Source organism: Atractosteus spatula, chromosome 20, assembly GCF_055471065.1.
Source record: "Atractosteus spatula isolate fAtrSpa1 chromosome 20, fAtrSpa1.hap1, whole genome shotgun sequence".
NCBI lineage: Eukaryota > Metazoa > Chordata > Actinopteri > Semionotiformes > Lepisosteidae > Atractosteus > Atractosteus spatula.
Genome location: NC_142725.1, coordinates 9,006,785 through 9,026,084, shown reverse-complemented (window position 1 = coordinate 9,026,084; position 19,300 = coordinate 9,006,785). Strand labels below are relative to the sequence as shown.

General features: G+C 50.1%; 2 protein-coding genes across 2 annotated transcripts; both read left to right on the top strand.

Annotated features, from left to right (window-relative positions):
- Window positions 1–510: 510 nt before the first annotated feature.
- On the top strand, window positions 511–10,231 carry phf13 (PHD finger protein 13). The gene is made up of 4 exons (XM_088937956.1): window positions 511–1,002; window positions 4,774–4,875; window positions 6,942–7,602; window positions 8,752–10,231. Exons 1-4 carry the CDS (start codon window positions 967–969, stop codon window positions 8,976–8,978), a joined length of 1,026 nt encoding a protein of 341 aa, XP_088794082.1. The 5' UTR covers window positions 511–966; the 3' UTR covers window positions 8,979–10,231.
- A 4,009-nt stretch (window positions 10,232–14,240) lies between these two features.
- Window positions 14,241–19,185, top strand: thap3 (THAP domain containing, apoptosis associated protein 3). The gene is made up of 5 exons (XM_088937957.1): window positions 14,241–14,442; window positions 14,608–14,794; window positions 15,728–15,923; window positions 16,986–17,156; window positions 17,781–19,185. The coding sequence occupies exons 2-5, from the start codon at window positions 14,670–14,672 to the stop codon at window positions 18,135–18,137; spliced, it is 849 nt and encodes a 282-aa protein (XP_088794083.1). The 5' UTR covers window positions 14,241–14,442; window positions 14,608–14,669; the 3' UTR covers window positions 18,138–19,185.
- Window positions 19,186–19,300: the final 115 nt, after the last annotated feature.

The window sequence follows — 19,300 nt, the reverse complement described above, 5'->3', positions numbered from 1 at the left end:
TTACGCCCTACGATTTCCACGCGGGTTCGGTTTTTTACAGTTAGAAAAAACGGTTTCCCCTCCTTCTTCTTCCACAATGGTTTCTTCTGATTAATATGCGAGCAGCAGGTCGGTTGTGACGTCACAGACCGGGTTACTATCCGCTGGGTGGATGTCACAGAGCCATAGTTCGGCTGGCGTGTAGCAGTAAGAGTGATACTTTATTTCTGATAGGGATTTAGGACATCTCTTTATTTTTTCCCCCCCTTTTTTAAACCGCTTACAGCCGCCGTCGGTATTTATCGGGAATCTTCAAGGAGTAAACTTTTGAAATGTTTTTCTTTACGTCCACGGACGGCTCGACGTGGTTCCTGGTCAGTCATCGACTCCGCCACTGGACAGTCCGGAGGACCCAGCGATTTATTTGAAAGTGTCTTTTTATATATATATACACTAATTTTCAACGAATTCATCTTTTATCTGCGCCTCGTAATGTATTCTACCCACCGAGGCGCACAGAAGGACTGATTTGAGAAAACCGGAGATCAGCCGACAGCCTCGCAACTTTTCTCTCCTTTTTTTCCAGGCAACGCGATAAAGATGTTATTCGAGTGATGTGGTGAACAGTTAAGGATTCGGGACACCGCCTTCGCCTGGGCATTAATTGAGCTTTCGAGGGGGGAGACATCAAGCAAAGTAATCGTGGGTATCATGAAACACACACATCAGCAGGAGGGAGATGAGAAGATGATCGAACTCACGTATTGAAAACAAAATCCTTTTTTGTTGTTGTTGTTGTTGTGTTTTTGAAGACGTGGGAGCAAGGAGACGGCCTTCTGCTGAAGCAAAATAGACTTTTGTGATTTACAGAAGTGTTCTGGTGCTCCGGAGGGGGGGTGTCAGAAGTCCAACACCCATTTTTTTTTCCTGCTTGGCGTTGTGGCTCGCCTCGGTTCATCTTGTCACAGTTGTCTTTTCCTTCGCGAAATGGATACGGCCTCGTCGTCTACGCTGGATTCAGAGGTGAGCCCGTTTTCTCCGATCGCCGCCAGCTGACCGTAGCCTGCGGTTCGCTACAATTACACGGCGAGACCGTTTCTGGATCCGAGGAGAGGAGAGGGAGGAGGCGGGGGGACACATTTCAGACCTGCCGAGAGAGAGCTAGCGTTACACAAACGGGTGTTTTCCCCTGTTGCAGTGCTCGTCCTTTTCCGAGCTCTGAACACTTTTGTCAGCTCTGCCTTTTGAGCTCTGGCGATGCCCCCCGATCAATTCGATGCAGTGTTTGATCGGTTTCTTGTTACACATCACGCCATCTTGTCTCTCTGCTGTCAAAAAAGTACTTTAATTTTGTTGTCAGGGGCTCCCCCCCCCCCCCCCCCCCGCGACAGTGGTCTTCCCTCCCCGAAACGATCTCCCCGTCTTTATATTCGATCGCAAAACTCCATCGTCTCGTCCTGTGCCGTACGGATTTCGGATCTTTTTTCAGAAGGGGGGGGGGGGGGGGGGTAGTTCCGTAGAGTACGGGGATTCGCCATCTTGTTTCTGTAATTGTATGGATGGGTATCGATAGGCAGGCTTTGTTTTTAATGACCTCGAACACTTGGTAAAAGTTGCATCGAAGTTACCCGGGGCTGTTGTCGGGAAGGTTCCACGCTCCGTGCGATTGAAAAAGATGTGTGCTGTGAATCTCCGAGCCCCTCCTGTCCCACCCCCACCCCCCCCGTGATAAACGTGCCTGTAGACAAAATGTCATTTGAAACCTCCGGCGAGAAAAGTTCATTACAATGATTTTTGCGTGTGGCGAACTTCTGAAACAAGCAGATGTTCGAGAATTTTTGTTCTAATATGATAACCGATACCTAAGCCAAGGCGGATTCGCCATTAAAGCCCTTTGTTTTCAAATACAGCACAGGGGTGTCGCGATTGTGTGTGTGTGTCTGAGCTGGGGGGGGGGGGTCGACATCTCACTGCCTGGGCACTTCAGATTTTTCACCTTCGGCTTCTTTAACGCAAACTGCATCGCCGCTTTGTTCAACGTACTTTGCCGTGAAAAGCCCAAAGCCTTCTGCAGTAATGATGTGATCTGGGAGACATTAACGACTGGGCAATTCGTGTTCTCAATCGGTAAAAAAGACTGTTTTCTGGTACAGAATGCTAAAAGTATCCTTACGTAGCAAATGCAAAACGCCCAGAGCCAGATCAGTGGTGATCCATTGCCTTAATATTCCCCGACAAGGGATGGAGACTATTCGACGAGTAAAAACCGGGGGTTATCTGCTTTTTGGAACAGAAATGTACTCCGTGTTGTCTGATCGTGTGTTCCGGTCGCAGGCTCGGCAGTCAGACATACAGAACTGACTTGGTGATCGTCTGTGTTAACGTGTTCGGTGTATGGGGGTGGGGTTCAATCTTGTGGGGGTTTTTTTTTCTGAGATATGGAGAAATCGAACTGAAAGGCGAGTCTCCCTCGTCATATAAACCCATTAGCGCCGGTTTAATCGCGCCGTGGGCGAAGCGGGCCGGCGAGAACCGACCGACCGACCGGCCGGCCGGACGCGACCGCTTCAACCGCACAACAAGTTTCTCGTTCGGCTGTTGAGATCGAGCCCTCTTGCGTTACCGGTGTGCCCACATGCACAGGGAAAGCGACCGCAGGAAACGCACGGAGGCTCCGGTCTTGCTCGTGTCCGGATCGCCGAGAGCGACAGTTTCCCCGGGTCAGCTCGCCGCGGGAAGTGCCCGGAGTTTCTCTTCACACAAACGCCGACGCAGATTGCATTGCATTGGCGAAGCGCCCCCGTTTTAGAGGCATTTCAAACAAACACGGCTGTGGACAGGTCGGACATATCGGGTTGTGTGTGTGTGTGTGTGTTTTAATTCGATTGCGTTTCCGAATTTGACGGCTCGGATGCTGTATTAGCCCGGCGCGGTCTGAAAGACTGTCTCGTCGATGGCGAATGCGGCATTTTTAAAGTTTTGCTCGAAATTGGCCCCTGAAGAGCTGTGGCGATGATGATTTCCCCCAGAATACACCCTCCCCCACCCCATTCTCTCCTCCGAGAAGGAGCCGGTGGCGTCCCTGTGTTTGTGACATTTACGGACGGAGTACCGGCCGCCCAGGACACTCCTTTTACAGTGCCTCTGTAATGAAACGGTGTCTTAGCGCTGTCGATCAAAAGCTGTCCGGACTGGAGCTCTGTCTCGGTCTGTTCTTACATAATATTAACGCAGCCGTAGCAAACTGCTGGCGTTTCTGCTTTCTTTCCTGGGGTGTTTCTTGGCGATGCACGTTCTGTCCCTTCTTGAGGGATCGCCAGCCGATAGATTAATGCCCACGTCTTGTGTGTGTGTGTGTGTGTGTGTGTTCTGCATCTTGCATTAACCAACAGTATTCATGAACCACCGAGCGAGAGGCTCCCAAGTGCCCGAAAAGATCTCAGTTCGTTCGCGCTGCGTTTGTTAGCAGAAACGACAACTATTGCCAAAAAAGTACAGTGACCTCCCTCCCGCCGGCCCACCGAGTGACGCAATCGGTTCGAGCCGGAGAGTGATGCGCGATTTAAAGGCACAGCGCGCCCGTAAGAGGCGATTCAAACTCCTGGCCGTAACGCGTCTGTGAACGGTCAGGGAATCCATCTGTTTAACCTGCGCCGCTATTTAACAAATAACCCGGTAATAGGAGAGAGACGACCTTCATCTCAGAGCTCATGAGTGCAAGCCATCAATACATTTTCCGTCTGGTATTTTCAGTGGGTATACTAGTACTGTGAGATTAGTATTACCCGTTAAGAAGTTTTTTTTTTAAAGAGGCAGATCTGGGAGGACAGCCTATTGTTTCCAGCAGAAAAAATAGATTTTGTTTCTGTTGGTAAAAAAGTACGACAGAAAAGACGGTAGTCTTTTTTTTTGTAGTAAACCAAATATTATACAAAGATTTTTTTTTTAATGCTACTTTAACAGCATAAAAGTACCTGAGGTTGTTAAACCTGACAGGCAGGGCATTTTTTTTCTGTCACAAATAAATGTGTTGGGAATTTAACCGGAAAAACTTTAATATGATGCAAAGATTTAATGCTCAGTTCCGGACAGTGGGGTGTCGTTTTGAATTCGACAAAAATTCCAGATTTATTTATATTCCCCCTTCCTCCATATTGTGCTCCTTACGATCTGGGCAGGTTCCCGGGAGAAAAGATTCTGTTCCAAAGGAACGAACATTTGCCTCCATCTACTCACAAATACAAATACTGGGTAATTTACTGGGTAAGATCCCTTTGTCCAGGGACAACAGCTGTGTCTCCCCTGGGATTTGAACCCACAACCTTCAAGTTACAGGTCCAGAACTCTTAACAAGTGTTTCATATGTGTGCAGCAGTATATGCATGTACACGAAATCCTGAATTCATTCAAGATTTCACTGCGCGAAAAGCCATCCGTTTTCTAGCTGCTTCTTCCAGTTTGGGGTTGCAGGGGAGCCGGAGCCTATCCCAGCATGCAGTGGGTGCAAGGCAGGGGCGCCATCCCATCACAGGGCTGACACACTGACACAGACACTCACAGCAGGGCGGATTTCCCCAGAAGCCGACTAACCTGCCAGGAGGTCTTTGGAACTGTGGGAGGAAACCCATGTAAACGGGGGAGAACACGCAGACTCCACACAGACAGCAGCCCCGGGTTCTGGAATTGAACCCACTGAACGAACGCTAGCCACTGCGCCACCCGTATGGCCGTAACGGTTGCCGTAAGCATTCGCTGTGACCGGCTGCTAATTCTCTCCCCTTTCCCCCGCTGCAGGACTGCAGTCCCAGCTGCAAAAGGCGCCGGACGGTGGAGGATTTCAACAAGTTCTGCACCTTCGTTCTGGCGTACGCCGGTTATATTCCTTACCCCAAGGAGGTACGTGCAGTCACCGGTCTTCAGCGGCCGCACGGTGTCCCTCTTCTGTGCCGTCTGTCTCTCCTCTTTCGTACCCTGATGCACCACGCAAAAAAAAAAATCAAACGCAAACCTTCGGGACTCCAAAAGCCCCCCCCCGGTTCTTCGGTCACCTGGCTGCAGGAGAGCTCTGACCGGTCTGGAGCTGGATCCTGGCCGTGCTCTGGCCCAGCCCGCTCAGTGCCGAGCCGATAGCGGCGGCGGCGTTGTCATTGTTCTCATCGTGCCCCTCGAGTCGATCGGTGCGGGGGTCTCGCCGGGCGAGCAGTGAGGAGGCACAGCAGGACTGGGGCTGCGGAGAGGAGAAGATGTGACGGGTTGCGGTGTGGTTAGCGTGCGGCTGCAGGCCTTGGGAAAGCTGCAGGCAGCCGCCCCCCCCCCCGCTCCCTCGCCGGGCATGGCGGTGTGTGCCTGTGTGTGTCGTGGTCCTATGCTGTGCTATTGTTGTTCTACTCTGTTTATCCCACAGATCAGTTACAGCGCGGGCAACTGCAGTGCCAGGCTGCCCCACACACTGCCCCGCCAAAGCTCCTCTTCCTCCTCCTCCTCCTCCTCCTCTCTGTCCTGGAGGGACCCCCCTCTCCCAGGGTAAGAGGGACATTCCAGACTCCATGCTCATCCCGATCCTGCCTCCGAATGCCATGCTCTACTCTGTAGCGCTCGTGTGAGCACCTTACACGCGGGGTGGCCGGCCCCCGACCCCAGACCCCAGACCAGCCTATGGTGCTGAGCTGCGGAGACGAGAGAATGGGGAGATTGCCCGAGCACTGTGGCCCCCCCACACCCTAACTTCCCAAGCCCTTCCCACGCCCCCCCCAACACCTGCTTCCCTTTTCCGAGACTGTGCCCACCTGAGGGGCGAGACCCCGGTCAGCAGAGACCCTGCCTGGGGTGTTCAGGTGTGGGTGTGTGTGTTTATGTAGCGTTAAAGCCCCCAGCGCTTCTTTTTCTGGTTCCCAAATGGGGTCCGTTTGGGCCTGAGAACCGAACTCTGTAGCACAGTATCGGCAGCTCCTCCCGTCCAGAAACACAGAAGGGAGGGTGCGAGTGGAATAGAAGGAAAACCCGTTCTGTACGTGGAAAACTAAGTGTAAAACAAAATGAAAAGCAGAGCTGACAGCGCTGAGGAACAGAATCAGGGGAGACGAACAGGTAAGCAGAGGAAGTGCTGAGACTCCTGGAAGCATCAAGCAGGTGATGAGGACACTGCTGCCGGCTGTAAAGATTCCCTTTATCCGGCCCAGAGCAGCTTGACGTGTCTCAGGCTTTCCTCCAGGGAGGATCCACCCAACGTGGAAGAGAATCCCGGGAGCAGTGAAGCTCCTGAACAGGTTAGCTGAGGCACAACGCGTTTTGGAGCACTGTTTCAGACAGCTGTGGCATGTCACACCAAAGGGATCCCAATTCCGGGGTGGCGATGGAAACTCCACACCTAAAATGCCTCCCGACCCGAAACGGATCGCAGATCGTGGGATCTGAGCCTCTGCGAAGCGGTGCATCCGGCGGGAGATTCCTGGAGTTCTGAACCAAGGGTCTGGACTGGAGGGAGAGCAGGGAATGAGGAAGAAACGGAGCCTGGGAGCGCCGGAAGGTTGATGGGCACCGGTCAGGGGAAGACCCGCTGGCGAAGAAACCTGCCAACTTCGGGGGCCGATGTAGGAAAAGCGGGGGGGGGGGGGGGGGGAGCAGGACTGGTGTTGTCGATCTGTCGGTGTGCCGCCAGCTTTCCCGGACATTCCGAGCCTCCAGGGCCGCTTGTTCAGGAAGAGCCCGGACAGAATGAGGAATGGAAGGCTACCCTGCGGTGTTGACAGGGGGGTCTCGAGCCCCCTTGAGCTCCTGGAGGCGGAGGTGGAGGTGGAGGCGGAGGCGGTGGTGGGGGAGGGTGTGACGAGATGTGGAGTAATCCCCTCGGCCACAGGACCTGTGGGAGTGGACAGTGCATCCGAGCGAGGGGCTCCATTACAGAAATGCGCGTGGGGGTGCGGGTGGCTCGACCTGACTGTGAAATGTGGTTTGTCTTGCAGGAGGCTCCTCTCCGGACCAGCTCCAGCCCCCCGAACAGCACGGGCAGCACCGTGGACAGCGACGGCTGGGAGCCCCCCCGGCTGGACGGCGGCCTGCCCGCCATGGGCGGACTCTCGCTGACCCCCAAGAACCGCCGGAGCTTCGGGGGGTTCAAGCGGGCGGAGAAGAAGGGCGGCGCCCCACTGCCCCCGCTGATGAAGCGGGCCAAGTCCGCGAGCCTGCTGCTGGACAGGAAGAAAGCGGACAAGGCCCGGAGGAAGAAGCTGAAGCGGAGGGAGGCCGAGGAGCGGCGGGCGGCCCCCGCGGGGGTCGGGCTCCCGGGCGGCGGGCGGCCGATCAAGCCGGAGCCGGCGGACGAGGCGGATCCGGAGGGCAGGCCCGGCCCGGCTCCCTGCGAGGCCGCGGCGGCGGCGGCGGAGGGCCAGCTCCACTGGGAGACGCGCTGCAAGGAGGAGGAATCGGAGCCGGGCAGCCCGTCGTCCGAGAGCTCCGCCTGCCCGGCGCGGGAGAGCGAGGCCGCGGAGGACGACGGAGAGGCCGCGGAGGCTCCGAGAGAGGAGGGTGTTCCCGGAAAAAGGACGGTAATCCGACAGGGAAAGCAGGTGGTGTTTCGGGATGAGGACGGCACTGGGAACGACGAGGACATCATGGTCGACTCAGGTAACTTTCCTAGTGCTTAGCAGGAGGCCGATACCATACTGCTGTCAGGTGCTGACAGTGTATTTAAAAACCAGCTAGGTTGAGTAAACTCAATTAAGACGTGGGGGAAGAGAGGATATGATGTTCCAACTATCCATCTGTGCCTTTTCTAATCTGCTCTGAGCCTATCCCAGCAGGCAAAGGGCACAAGGCAGGATACATTCTGAACAAGACGTCCGTCCACTGCAGGGCCAGCATGCAAACGTACACACGATTACGCCAGGGACAGTTTTCCCAGTAGCCAATTAACGTCCCAGTATGTCTGGTCGACTGTGGGACCTAACTGGAGCACCCAGAGTTAACACACACAAACACCCTCCATACAGGATAGCACCCCCGGTCCAGAATTGAACCCGGGGCCCTGAGCACGTTAGCTGTGCTAACCGCTGCCCATTTTGCAACTCCTTGGCAGGCAGTCCTGTATTTCATGTTTCCTAATTTCTCAGGATGTGGCTGGTTAATAAAACAGGTTGTGGTTTTGAGCACTGCAAATGATTTGCGTGTTACAGGGACTGGCCCCTGTACATAGGCAGTACTGCCTGCATTACTGCCTCAAGGTCTGCACGGGCATGAAATTGAAGCCCGGACCCGAGACCTCGAGACCCGACCCGACCGAGCCCGAATGGTACTGTCGGATCTGAAACCCGAACCCGAGATCGGTCACTGTCTTTTCCTCTCGGAGCGAGTAGACACACATGCACACACGGAGACAGATTCTCACAGACGTGGCTTTACGACGCTATGCGCTTGAGTCGATAGAAAAGGCCGTGCACTGAGAAAAACTGGTATTTTATAAATCTGTAATAGATTTGAAAGTGGGGAACGGCTGATAACGGTAATAGGCCTACCAAAAACGCAAAGTAAACATGCACGCAGGCGTGACTGGTTTTAGCTCTGTTACACACATACGAGAAAGAGAGTGAGCAAGCGCGCGCATAATGAGTTCCGAATTTCTTCTAATAAAAATACATTTAGAACATATAATAATAATCAATTTTCACTTATTAGAAAACAAAGCCGAACCTGGCCTGACAAAGGATCGGGCTCGGGTTGGGAAGCAGACCTCTTATTTACTGACGCCTGTCCTCCATGTCTTCGCCCCTGCTGCAGATGACGATTCGTGGGACCTGGTGACGTGTTTCTGCATGAAGCCCTTCGCCGGACGGCCCATGATCGAGTGCAACGAGTGCAACACCTGGATCCACCTGTCCTGCGCCAAAATCCGCAAGTCCAACGTGCCCGAGGTCTACGTCTGCCAGAGGTGCAGGGACTCCAAATTCGACATCCGCCGGTCGAACCGGTCCCGGATGGGCTCCAGAAAGCTCTTCCTGGACTGACGGCGATCCGGTGTGATCCGATCTGGACTGCGCGTGGGGGGGTGGGGGGTTGGCGGGTTGGCGGGACGCCGCTGGGCTGCCGGTGAGCTGACGGAGTGGCTGAAACGGTGATCACTCCAGTCTTAAGGTTCAGACTTTTTCCCCCCCCCCCCCCCCCCCCCAAAGATGAGGTGCTCCTGTTTGCGTGAGGCAATCACTGTACAGACTACTGAAATGCAAAAAAAAACCCTGCAAGTTCTACGCTAGAAGCGCGGCTCGGCAGGTGTCTGTTACGGACGCTGCAAACTCCGACAAGCATACTTGTGAGAAGAGAGGGACTTGAGGGCCGGAATGGAGGAATGTCAAATGGGCACTCTTGAGGAATCAAGGAGGAGCAGAGGGGAGGGAAAAAAAACCGCCAGTAGTGATCACACTGTTCACATCTGGCTGTGTCGAGTGCCAGTGAACAAATCCAGGTTCTGAAGTGGTCCGGCTGGCCCGGGATTGTGTCCGTCTCCTTCTGCCTTCCTTAAAACCCAGTATTCCCCCCATCTTCAGTGTACTGCGCTGTTCCTGCCCATTCTACATCAGTGGTCAAGAGTGGCGTTATTTTCTGGACACCCTATGAAATACAATACTTATTGTATTTCAGACAAATTAATGTTTTTGTTTTTTTTAGGGCAGAAGAGGGTTATGTTGACATTGGAAGGGACAGAAGATGATAGAGCATCCCTATAATGCACCCCAGGTGTTTTTTTTATTAATAAGCAATACGAGAAGCAGATCCGTGCTCTGTTCTTGGGAGCTCTCTCTGACAGTAGCGTGTTGTGTGGAAAGGGGTGACCTTACTGTTATTGGAGAGAGAGGGGTGGGGGTTGGGGGGGGGGGGGGTTGCAGACTTTGCACTTCTGAGCATGTTGCACAGAAACATTATTTCATGTCTCATTGCCCTTCGTTACCCCTACATCATGCCTGCAGGCAGTGGAGTTCAAGTGTTTGCAGCCCCTGTGCACCCACTCAAACCCTTATGAAACTTTTTGTTCTAAATTTCAGATTCTTGAGGTATGTCTGGCTTAAAGCAAGTTCACGTTTATCATCAAACTGATCGGAGCGGCACTAATCCGCAGAAAGCTCTGGGATCTGGCAGACACATGCTTCATATCCCAGCACACACCAGCACTAAGGTTAATGCTATATGGACCAATGCTTTGCTCACAAGGTACTGAGTTTAGGAAATGGAGCTCCGTAGGTGAAAAATTAAGGCTTATCAAAAATGATCATTTAAATGCTTCAGTGGGGGTTAAATAACAAGAATTTCTCCCGTCTTCTCCTAAAGTATCAAGGGAAGTATGATGGAAATGCCATAGTTCTCCACAGCCTGTTAAAGGGTCAGCTCACTCCACTCGGGCAGCCCAGCCTTTGACATTGTACGACCGGAAACGGGGCTGTCTGTGAGCTGTCATGCCTGAGCTGGGGATTTTCTTCTGCGGAGCTCAGAAACCCTCCGGGGCTTCTTGTGGTCCTGTTCTGGGGAGGGGTGGTGGAGGAGCCCACAGTCTAAACCCCTCACCTTTTCTGCTTTCCTGAACCGCCAGTGACAACAGGCCTGCCACTCCTGGGAGAGCTCATGTGACCTCCTTTCTGTTCCCCGGACTTCGTGAAGAAGAACCGAATTATCCCGCTTGTTCAATAGTGGTTGTGATGTCTCCTTCCTAGTGCTATAAGCTCCGGTTTTACAACTTACAGTGCTCACACAGTGGAAGTGCTACATGGGTGTTCACGCAGTACTTGGACATTTCTAAGAGCTTACAGTGACATGCCTTTGCTTTTCTTGCCTGGTTTCTTTTCAGATTTGGTCTGCTTTGGCCTATGTCTTCTGTGTTGTCCCTGTTGGACAACACAGTTGTGAGGTACCATTTTGCCTGACACAAGTGAAAGCTGCAGGATTAAAACATTTTTATTTACACCACAGCCTGACCATTTGTGCAGTTGATAGGCTGAGGTATTTTTATAAAGGGTCTCTTTAAGTGATTATTTAAATAATTCTTGAAATTGTAGCCCTTGTTATCAAGCCTTTTTTTTTCCCCAAAATGGAAAATAACAATCCAGAGAACTTGACTAGATTTGCCTTTTTGTCTTTTTTAATCATTTCATACTTTCTGTTAATCCATTACGAAAACAATGCACAAAGTTCCCCCTGCATTCATTCCACTCAGCCTCCCTCTCAGTCATTGATCTAGCATCTCAAACTGGAGGCTGTACAGCAGCTGGGATTGAGCTACAAAACAGGCCCCATTCAGACAAGAACTTCACCTGGGTTGCCTGAGCAGATCCACATGGGGACTTTCCATGGACAGGATTTCTGTGTTAACAAATACAGTACCGTGTTCTGAAGAGTTTTGTAAGTGTGCATACAAAGTTTTATTTTGCAGAATAACCAGAAACTCTCCCCTTTGGAAACTACTCTCTCAATGAAACAACAAAAAATCCTGTTGTCTCTGAAATTGTGCACACATAATTGGAGCTTTTGTGCATGCCCTTAAGTCTTTCAGAAAACATGTTTTAAGGTGAATTATATTTTGTGTAAAACGAGTTCGATTTTTTTTTTCCCTGTTACCTAAATCCAGTTTCTGTCTGAATGTTCCTGCACTAAAACTACAACGTCTGCTGAATAAGAACAGAGTTTTGCGTCTCTTAGCCTGGATCAAGGCATTGGCCCAGCCGGGCCAATCCAGGCCGACCCAGTTACAGCCCAGGCCGGTGCTTTCAGTCTTCAGTAAGCAGGCCTGGACCTGGGTCACATGGCTAGTGGGAAAATGGCAGCAGTAGACACTGGTCACGCCAGCTTGTGTAAATATGTGTATTCTACTGTAAAAACAAAAAGGAAATCTAATTTACCAAAGGAAAACGAGTTTGTTCCCTCTTTATGTTTTTTTAAAGACATTTAATTTAATTTGGAACTGGTTATTTGAAAGTGTCAGAGACCGCAGGAATGTAAGCGGCCGGCTTTTGCGAGGGAACTGAACAGTGGCACAGAGGAGAGGGCTGTTTCTATGAAACTCTGTAAATTGTAAAATATGTTGTAAATAAAGATCTAACTATTGATTATTTTAAATCTGCATCTGAAGCTCTGGTATTACTTTTTGGACTTATTTTTCTTTTGAACGTTGTGAAATCCGGAAAAAAAAAGATGTTACTTTTTTAAAAAATAAATAAATTTAGTATTCTCAGTTGTTCATTGCACCTCCATGATTTGGACTATGTGATTGTTGATCACCTGCAGCATTACCTCGTGAGGAGAGAGGGCTGTGGGTCTGCCACGCACACTGTGGGGTCTGTTGCCCTTCTATGCTCCTATAGCAGATTAATGCCCATGACAAGGGTGGTGCCTCTCTCAGTGTTGTGCCAACAAAATCGGCAGCACCTCTAGACAGGTGGTTCCCACATCTGTTCCTGCAGGTTTCTAGGCTTCTCAAACTTCCGAACAACCCTGCACCTGGGTGAAGGGTTAAAGTGATCCCGTTAAGGCTTAAACTGGTCACATTATCCTTTCCCAGCTGCCAGGAGCTGCTGATAATTTAAAGAGACACAGACAACCTGCTGGGGTGGTGGTTCCCATTTCTGGCCTTGGGGTACCCCTTGTGTCTGCTGGGCTCTTAACTGGCATCTGTAACCGACTGACTTGTTAGTTCAGGCCAGGTGATCAGTTGAAAAATCGACACTGGCCGACTCATTGCTGGAGTTTCCCGATGCAGTCTTTTTCCCTACTGCTTAAGTCCAGATGGTTATATTTGAGCCAGAAACGTACTGATTAGCACAAGGTCCATATACCAGTTACTAATGCCACTCAGCTTTTCCAGAGCTGAAAATCCATTTTAAAAAGGTCTCAATGAGAAAATTAAGAGAGATTTGAAGTCCTGTGATTAAGGACTTGACAAGGTTAGTCAGGACCAAGACTGAGAACCAATGTACGATGGCAATTTTGAATCCAAGACATGAGTACAGAACGAAAGCCTCCAGTAGCCAGAAGATCAGTTACAGGCACCAATTAGCACTGGTGACCCAGATTAAACAAAATCCAGAAGCCTAGACCAGTGGTTCTCAACCCTGGTCCTTCAACCCCCTTACCGGGATCAAACAGAAATTTGGGTGAACGCATTTCCGATCGTGAAACTCGGAAGCCTTTGTCAGTGCATTTCCTCGACACCGAAACTGCTCAAAGCAGTCGTAACTACAACTTTGACTCTGCACCAATAACAGCTGATGCAGAGATGTATTTGAATGAAGAGATTCAGCTACATAGTTCAGATGTCTAATGTAATAAACACTAGTATTGGAGCAGGCAGGCAGGCAAGAGCTGGAAACCAGCGACACCTTAGCTTTCCAGCAAGGCTGACTGGTCATGCCTCTTTGGGACTGTTCTGTAACATTTACCCCACGGGTCTCAGACTCGGCAGAATCCTCTGAGCTCTGTTTCACTGGGGCACTCTGTTACAGAGCAGGTCTAATCATTCACTGAACCGCAGAACTGTGATATCACGGCTATGATTTGACAGGTTTTAAAAGGTACTATCTTTATTGGCGTAAATGTCTTGAAGGTTTGACAGTAAGACACCTTGAAGAAACCTTAAATGTGGAAACGGCTAATTACATCATAATTACATACAGCTAATAAATTAAATGTATTGTTCAATTTGACCAACTGTGTTGGAACATAATCCTGAAGATATCAAGACTGTCTAGGAATCGAAACTGCTTTACAATTAGGTTCCCTCATTTTTCATTCTTTCTTTTTGTAAGGTCGCAGTCGGTTTTTGATCACTGTCACTTAGAGCTTTGTCACAGCATAGATGCAAAACACAGAGATCTCTTGCCTTTATCCTGGAGAGCTGTTTGGTCTCCTGAGTTTTCAACCGAGCTTTTAATTACAGAAAACCAAATATTCTACCCAATCAGACAAGAACATAGTTAAAATACCGTAGGTGTGGTTCCCCATTATCACTTGTAACAGACGCGCAGTGCAATCTTCGGTTATATACAGACCTCAGCTGAGAACGTATTGTATTGTGTCTTGGTTTTCTATTACTGCCCCGGCTGTGGCTACAGACGAATACAACACAGTGTGAGAGTGAATTACACACAAGTTCAGTGGTTCCACTCAACAACCACCAACTCCGCCACTTTCATAATGACAGGGAGGTTACGGGCTACGCTCTGAGACCCAAACCCATCTGCCGGCTGAGGTCGTATTCGGGAAACCTTGCGGAAAATACCGAAGCCCGTCGGCCATCTTGGTTTCGGGATGTTTTCCGACCTGGCAGACTAGTCATCTGTTCGTATGAGAGCGGAGCGATGCCTCACTCCCGGAGTCACACTTTCAACGACGCGCTACCCGCTGTGAGGAAGAGCTGACGAGGCCGAGAAAAAAAAAATGTGGATGTTTTAAGAAATTCAGCTCACCGACGAGGACGGTGAAACCTACCGCGTAAGCAGACGCGCCTTCCGAAACGCAGTTTGGGAGATGGGATTGAAAACTGGAGTGTCCGCGCACTTCTGTTTTACACTTCTGCGAGAAAAAAAAACACTCATAGCCGAGGACACCTCGCCGAAGGGTTGACTTGTTGTAATTTCCTGTCTCTTTTTTTCCCAGCCTCCGGCTTTTCGCTCTGACTGAGGGGCGACGGCTCAGCTCGGTTGCTGCCCCCAGTTGGAATGCTGGCCGCCATCTTTGTTTGGGGCAGAGAGAGCACTGCGCGTAAAGACATGCCGAAGAGTTGCTCTGCTTACAACTGTACCAACAGGTACAGCAGCAAGAACCCGGATCTCACCTTCCACAGGTACAGCTGTTTTCCCGATTGTATTCCCAGTAATTCACAGCATTGCCGCACTCACATTTCTGATAGCGAGAGCTGGTGGGCGAAAGCTGTGCGACAGAAAATAATGCTTCAAGCAGATTTTTCCATTCTCGGGCTTCTGTCCTCGCTGTCCCCCAGTTCCTTTGAGCCAGGACGGCAGCAGTGTCTATTAATTATTTAATTAAGTCCTCGGTTTGTTCAGCGCGGGCTAACCTCTTTACTGCTCTTTGTGTAAAGTTGTTCGGACGTCCAGTGTTGAATAAGGTACTTTTTTGTTTTTACCCATTGCATATCTTTATCTGGGAAAGATACATTAATTTAGTGATCTCACGGTATGGGTTTGTGTTGAGTATATAGGAGAGAAGTGGGTGTGTAGGGAAGTATTATGTGCAAGAAGTGCACTAACAGGTTCATAAATGGTTGCTTGGCCTTGTGTCCATCTGGGCTGTCTGTTATTATTTTTACTTGAATATTATTTATTATTGTCATCGTTATTAATATTTACAAGAGGGCGACACAGTGCTGCAGTGGTTAGCATGGCCACATCACAGAGCTGGGGGCCCTGGGTTCGATTTCAGACCCCGGCTGCTGTCCGTGTAGAGTTTGCATGGTCTCCTGGTGCTCGCATGGGCTTCCTCGGGGTGCTCCAGTTTCTCCGCACAGTCCAAAGACATACTGGTAGGATTAGTTGGCTTCTGGGAAGATGGCCCTGGTGAGACCGTGTGTGTTGGTGCCTGTGTGTGCCCTGTGTTGGACTGGCGCCCTGTCCAGGGTGAACCCTGCCTTGTGCCCATTGCTTGCCAGGACAGGCTCTGGCTTCCCCGCGATGCCGAGTGGTATAAGTGGTTAGAAGACGGATGGATGGACGATTTCCAAGCAGAGTAATGCCTCACCCTGGCGCACCCTCCCTGACAGGTTTCCCTTCAGTAAACCCCACGTGCTGAAGGAGTGGCTGGACAACATCGCCCGAGACGACTTCCAGCCCAAGAGGCACATGGTCATCTGCTCGCAGCACTTCACGCCCGACTGCTTCAGCAGCTTCAGCAACCGCAAGAACCTCCTGTGGAACGCCGTGCCCACCCTCTTCTCCTTCCCGCCCACCAGCTCCAAGGTGGGCAACCCCCCACAGTTACCCTCAATCCTGTACAGTCTGCGCCAGGCCACAGACGGGCGGGGTGTAGCGTCTCACTCCGGCCTCGCGCGCGCACACAGCTCGGGTCATCTCTTCCATCGTGTACTTCAGTGTGTTAATGTTTACCTAGTGTTACAGATCTGTATTATTCATGCTCCCCTGATTTATGAATTTTGATACCTAATGTTGTTTGGATTCTATTAAATTTGTCAGAATTCACATTATCAGGGTACCAGAATGACAGGACAGCTATAATCTCCTGCTCGTTCTATGCTTCCTGGATCTTTAAAAGCCTGTGTTAGCTGGTAGCATGGCAGTATTTGTTCTGTGAACTGCATCTCTCCAGTTCCTGGTAATTATTGCAGATGACTCTTATTTATATGTGTTGTGCACGTGCTGTGGCTTTGCTAAGCGGTTTTGCACTTTAGAATTAAAGTAGAGGCTAGAAAGTTAAATCTACTGGACTGGGACATGCGTCTGGTTTGCATGATGAAAGGTTTTGCCACTTGTTTTGCGGATCTGTAGCTTTGTCACTTGTCTGTTTTTCTACCCCTGCGCTATACACTGGTGTTACCCACTCAGCTCATGGCAGGTCAGAGTGGGAGAAACTCAAAAGCATCATACAATAGTGCACGTAATAGGTACACCCCAGAATAAAAATCAGATTGGAAAAGAAGAAAAAATGCCCAGCAAAATCAAGATTAAAACTATAATGTACCCATTAAAAGCTTCAGATGAAAAGATCTTTAAAGTGAGTCTAATGGGTTTTGGGAAATGAACAACCCAGGCAATGTTTCGCACATAGCTGTGACAGACAAGCCAGGATGAGGGAGAGAATAATGAATTGCCTTCAGGCCTGGACAAAGGTGTGAAGACCATGTAAAGAGTGTTTCTGGTGTTTATTAAAGAAACTGTTTTGTTCTTACTGATTGGGATTGATCTGTATTTGTTGGGTAACACAGAAATCCAGAAACCCTACATGCATGGTCTGTCAATCGGTGCCCGGCCTGTACAGATAAGTGTCTTTGTCCTCCCATTCAGAGGAAGAAATCTCGGAAGAAGCTGAAGACCGACAGAGCGGCCGCAGCCTCTAAGTGGGAGGAGCTATGGCTGGAAGAGGTGGAGTTAGACTGCAGAGGAGAGAGGGAGGAGCCAGTAACCACGGAGACTGCCGAAAGCATAGCTGACCGAAGCCCAGAATCCACTCCACAGGTAGAGTGTGCATCGACCCTAGTGTACAGGGTCACAGTAAGATTTCATTTTGCCCAAGAGTCAGAGCTGCAGGGTAGCATTGTCTAGTCCCGTAATCCGTAAATATGAGTATTTTTACTTCCACAGAAAGATTGCCTCAAACCACAGAAACACCGCATGGATTCCAAGTTAAAATTTCTCAGTGTACGTTTTGCAATGTACATCACGTGCCTGTTTTTTTTCCCCCCACTGTGAGAGATGTATAAATCCTAAAGGAAATTATTCTTATAGATCTGGATCTGGGGGGTTATGTCTCAGTCACCTACACACAGATGCACTATTTGACCCCTTGAAAATTCCCTGCTGCCTGGATGCTTCTCTGTCCATTACAGGAAATAATACCATACAGTTAGTTCTTGACCTAAGCTGAACTGGGTTTTTAACTTATGCTGAGGTTTCCAGGAATGCATCTGTCACGTACATGCAGTTCTCAGTTTACTATATATATACTGTGGACCGAGGTCAGGATTGCTTGCTTTGGACCGTTTGATCTGCACGCTGTCACCTGGAGATTGCCCTGCCGAATGCTGGCTCGTGTTGGCGGTGTTCTCCCGTTTTAAAGTGCCCGTCTTGCGTCTGTCCCAGGAGCCCTGGCCGCCGGACCACAGCTATGCCCTGGCCGAGCCCGGCGAGGTGAAAGCGCGTCTCTTCAGCGCGCTGGAGGCCAACGAGCGCCTGCGCGGGAGGTTAAAGGTCAAGTGCAGACGGCTGCGTGAGACGAGCGCGCGGCTGCGGGCAGCACGGAGGCAGCTGGGGCGCCTGCGGACTCGGCTCGGCCGGGCCCGGGCAGAACCGGGTCACCCACCGCCCACAGAGCCCCGGGACCCCGCAGAGCAGCCACGAGCGAGCTCTGGCCAGCCCCCGGAGAGCCCAGAGCCGGGAAACTGTCAAGAAGGGGATGGGAGCAGACGCCCTGTGGGAGACTGCTTGAACCTGGACTAAGAGTGCCTGTTCCGTTTTCTAGAAAATCTGATTTTTATTTATTATCTTGTTTTGGCCTCAAGTTGAGTGATCAAGATGCTGAGTAGGGAGAACCTGAGATAAGACTCCTGAAGTAGGTCCATCACAAGAATGGATTCTCCTTCCTGGGGTGGTCTGTCACTCTGTTCAGAGATCAGCCTTGGGGCTGAGAGACGGAAATTGCATCCAGCGAGCAAAGAATGCTCCATGAGCGGGTCTCGAGTCTAAGGTGCTATCAGGTACTGTTCCCCTGGGTCAAAGCAGCGTGCTCTGAATTCAAGGAGGCATCAGAGTGTTATTTAAACTGAGCTTGAGAAGCAAACGTGCAGAGAGCACCCAATGTACTACCATATAGACCATCACACCTGTATAAAATAAGAACCTTCACATCATTCTTTGTCCTTGTAGCCTAATTGATCTTACTGGTTCATGAAGGATCCCAGATTCATAGTGGTGTCTCACCAGGCAGTGCCAGACATTTCATTGCAGTCATCTCAATCCGTGGCCCTGTTTGAAGCACTGTAATGCCAGTGCGCTGTGCTGTGTAATCTTGAGGTTTCAGGAAGCCGGAGCTATGGAGTCTTTAACACCTGGAACATCCTGTCTAAAACAGGACTTTTTGTGGCTCCTACCCACTCAGTGATGGATAGCTAGTAGTCTAAACGAACAGGTTATGGGTCAGTTCTGTTTTTTCAAAACCTTCTTCAAACAATTCCATGGATGTAAAAAAGGAATTGGATTGACCTCAAATCTGAGAAAGGAGGACATTTCAGGAAGGAGAACTGGAATGCTGCTGTGTACGTTGCCTATTTGTAAGACCAGCCTAACTGATTAGTGTAACTGCCATGCCCTTGCAACAAAGTGAAATAATTGATTCATGATTAATTAATTGATATTTGATTGGTTTTGCTTATGGTAATTAGAATTCGCTTAAAACCAAATTATTTGTTCTATGACCTGAAGCAATATATTCAATAACTTGGTAACATTTACCAATACAAGAGTAATTTATTAAAGGAACAAATGCAGATGTCTACTGCTAAATGTGTGCTGCTTTTTAGCAGGGTGCTTGGGGTGAAATGTGAAACTATAGATTCCGTGAAACTATACTGAGAAAATCGAAAGGCTATCAGTCCAATTTTGGG

What these genes read in the sequence shown, in the direction of transcription:
- phf13 (XM_088937956.1), top strand. Translation starts at nt 967, where the DNA reads ATGGATACGGCCTCGTCGTCTACGCTGGATTCAGAG. An exon ending in CGTCTACGCTGGATTCAGAG is followed by an intron (nt 1,003 to 4,773) that starts GTGAGCCCGTTT and finishes CCCCCGCTGCAG; the next exon opens with GACTGCAGTCCCAGCTGCAA. An exon ending in ATATTCCTTACCCCAAGGAG is followed by an intron (nt 4,876 to 6,941) that starts GTACGTGCAGTC and finishes TTTGTCTTGCAG; the next exon opens with GAGGCTCCTCTCCGGACCAG.
- thap3 (XM_088937957.1), top strand. Translation starts at nt 14,670, where the DNA reads ATGCTGGCCGCCATCTTTGTTTGGGGCAGAGAGAGCACTGCGCGTAAA. An exon ending in CCGGATCTCACCTTCCACAG is followed by an intron (nt 14,795 to 15,727) that starts GTACAGCTGTTT and finishes CCTCCCTGACAG; the next exon opens with GTTTCCCTTCAGTAAACCCC. An exon ending in TCCCGCCCACCAGCTCCAAG is followed by an intron (nt 15,924 to 16,985) that starts GTGGGCAACCCC and finishes CCTCCCATTCAG; the next exon opens with AGGAAGAAATCTCGGAAGAA.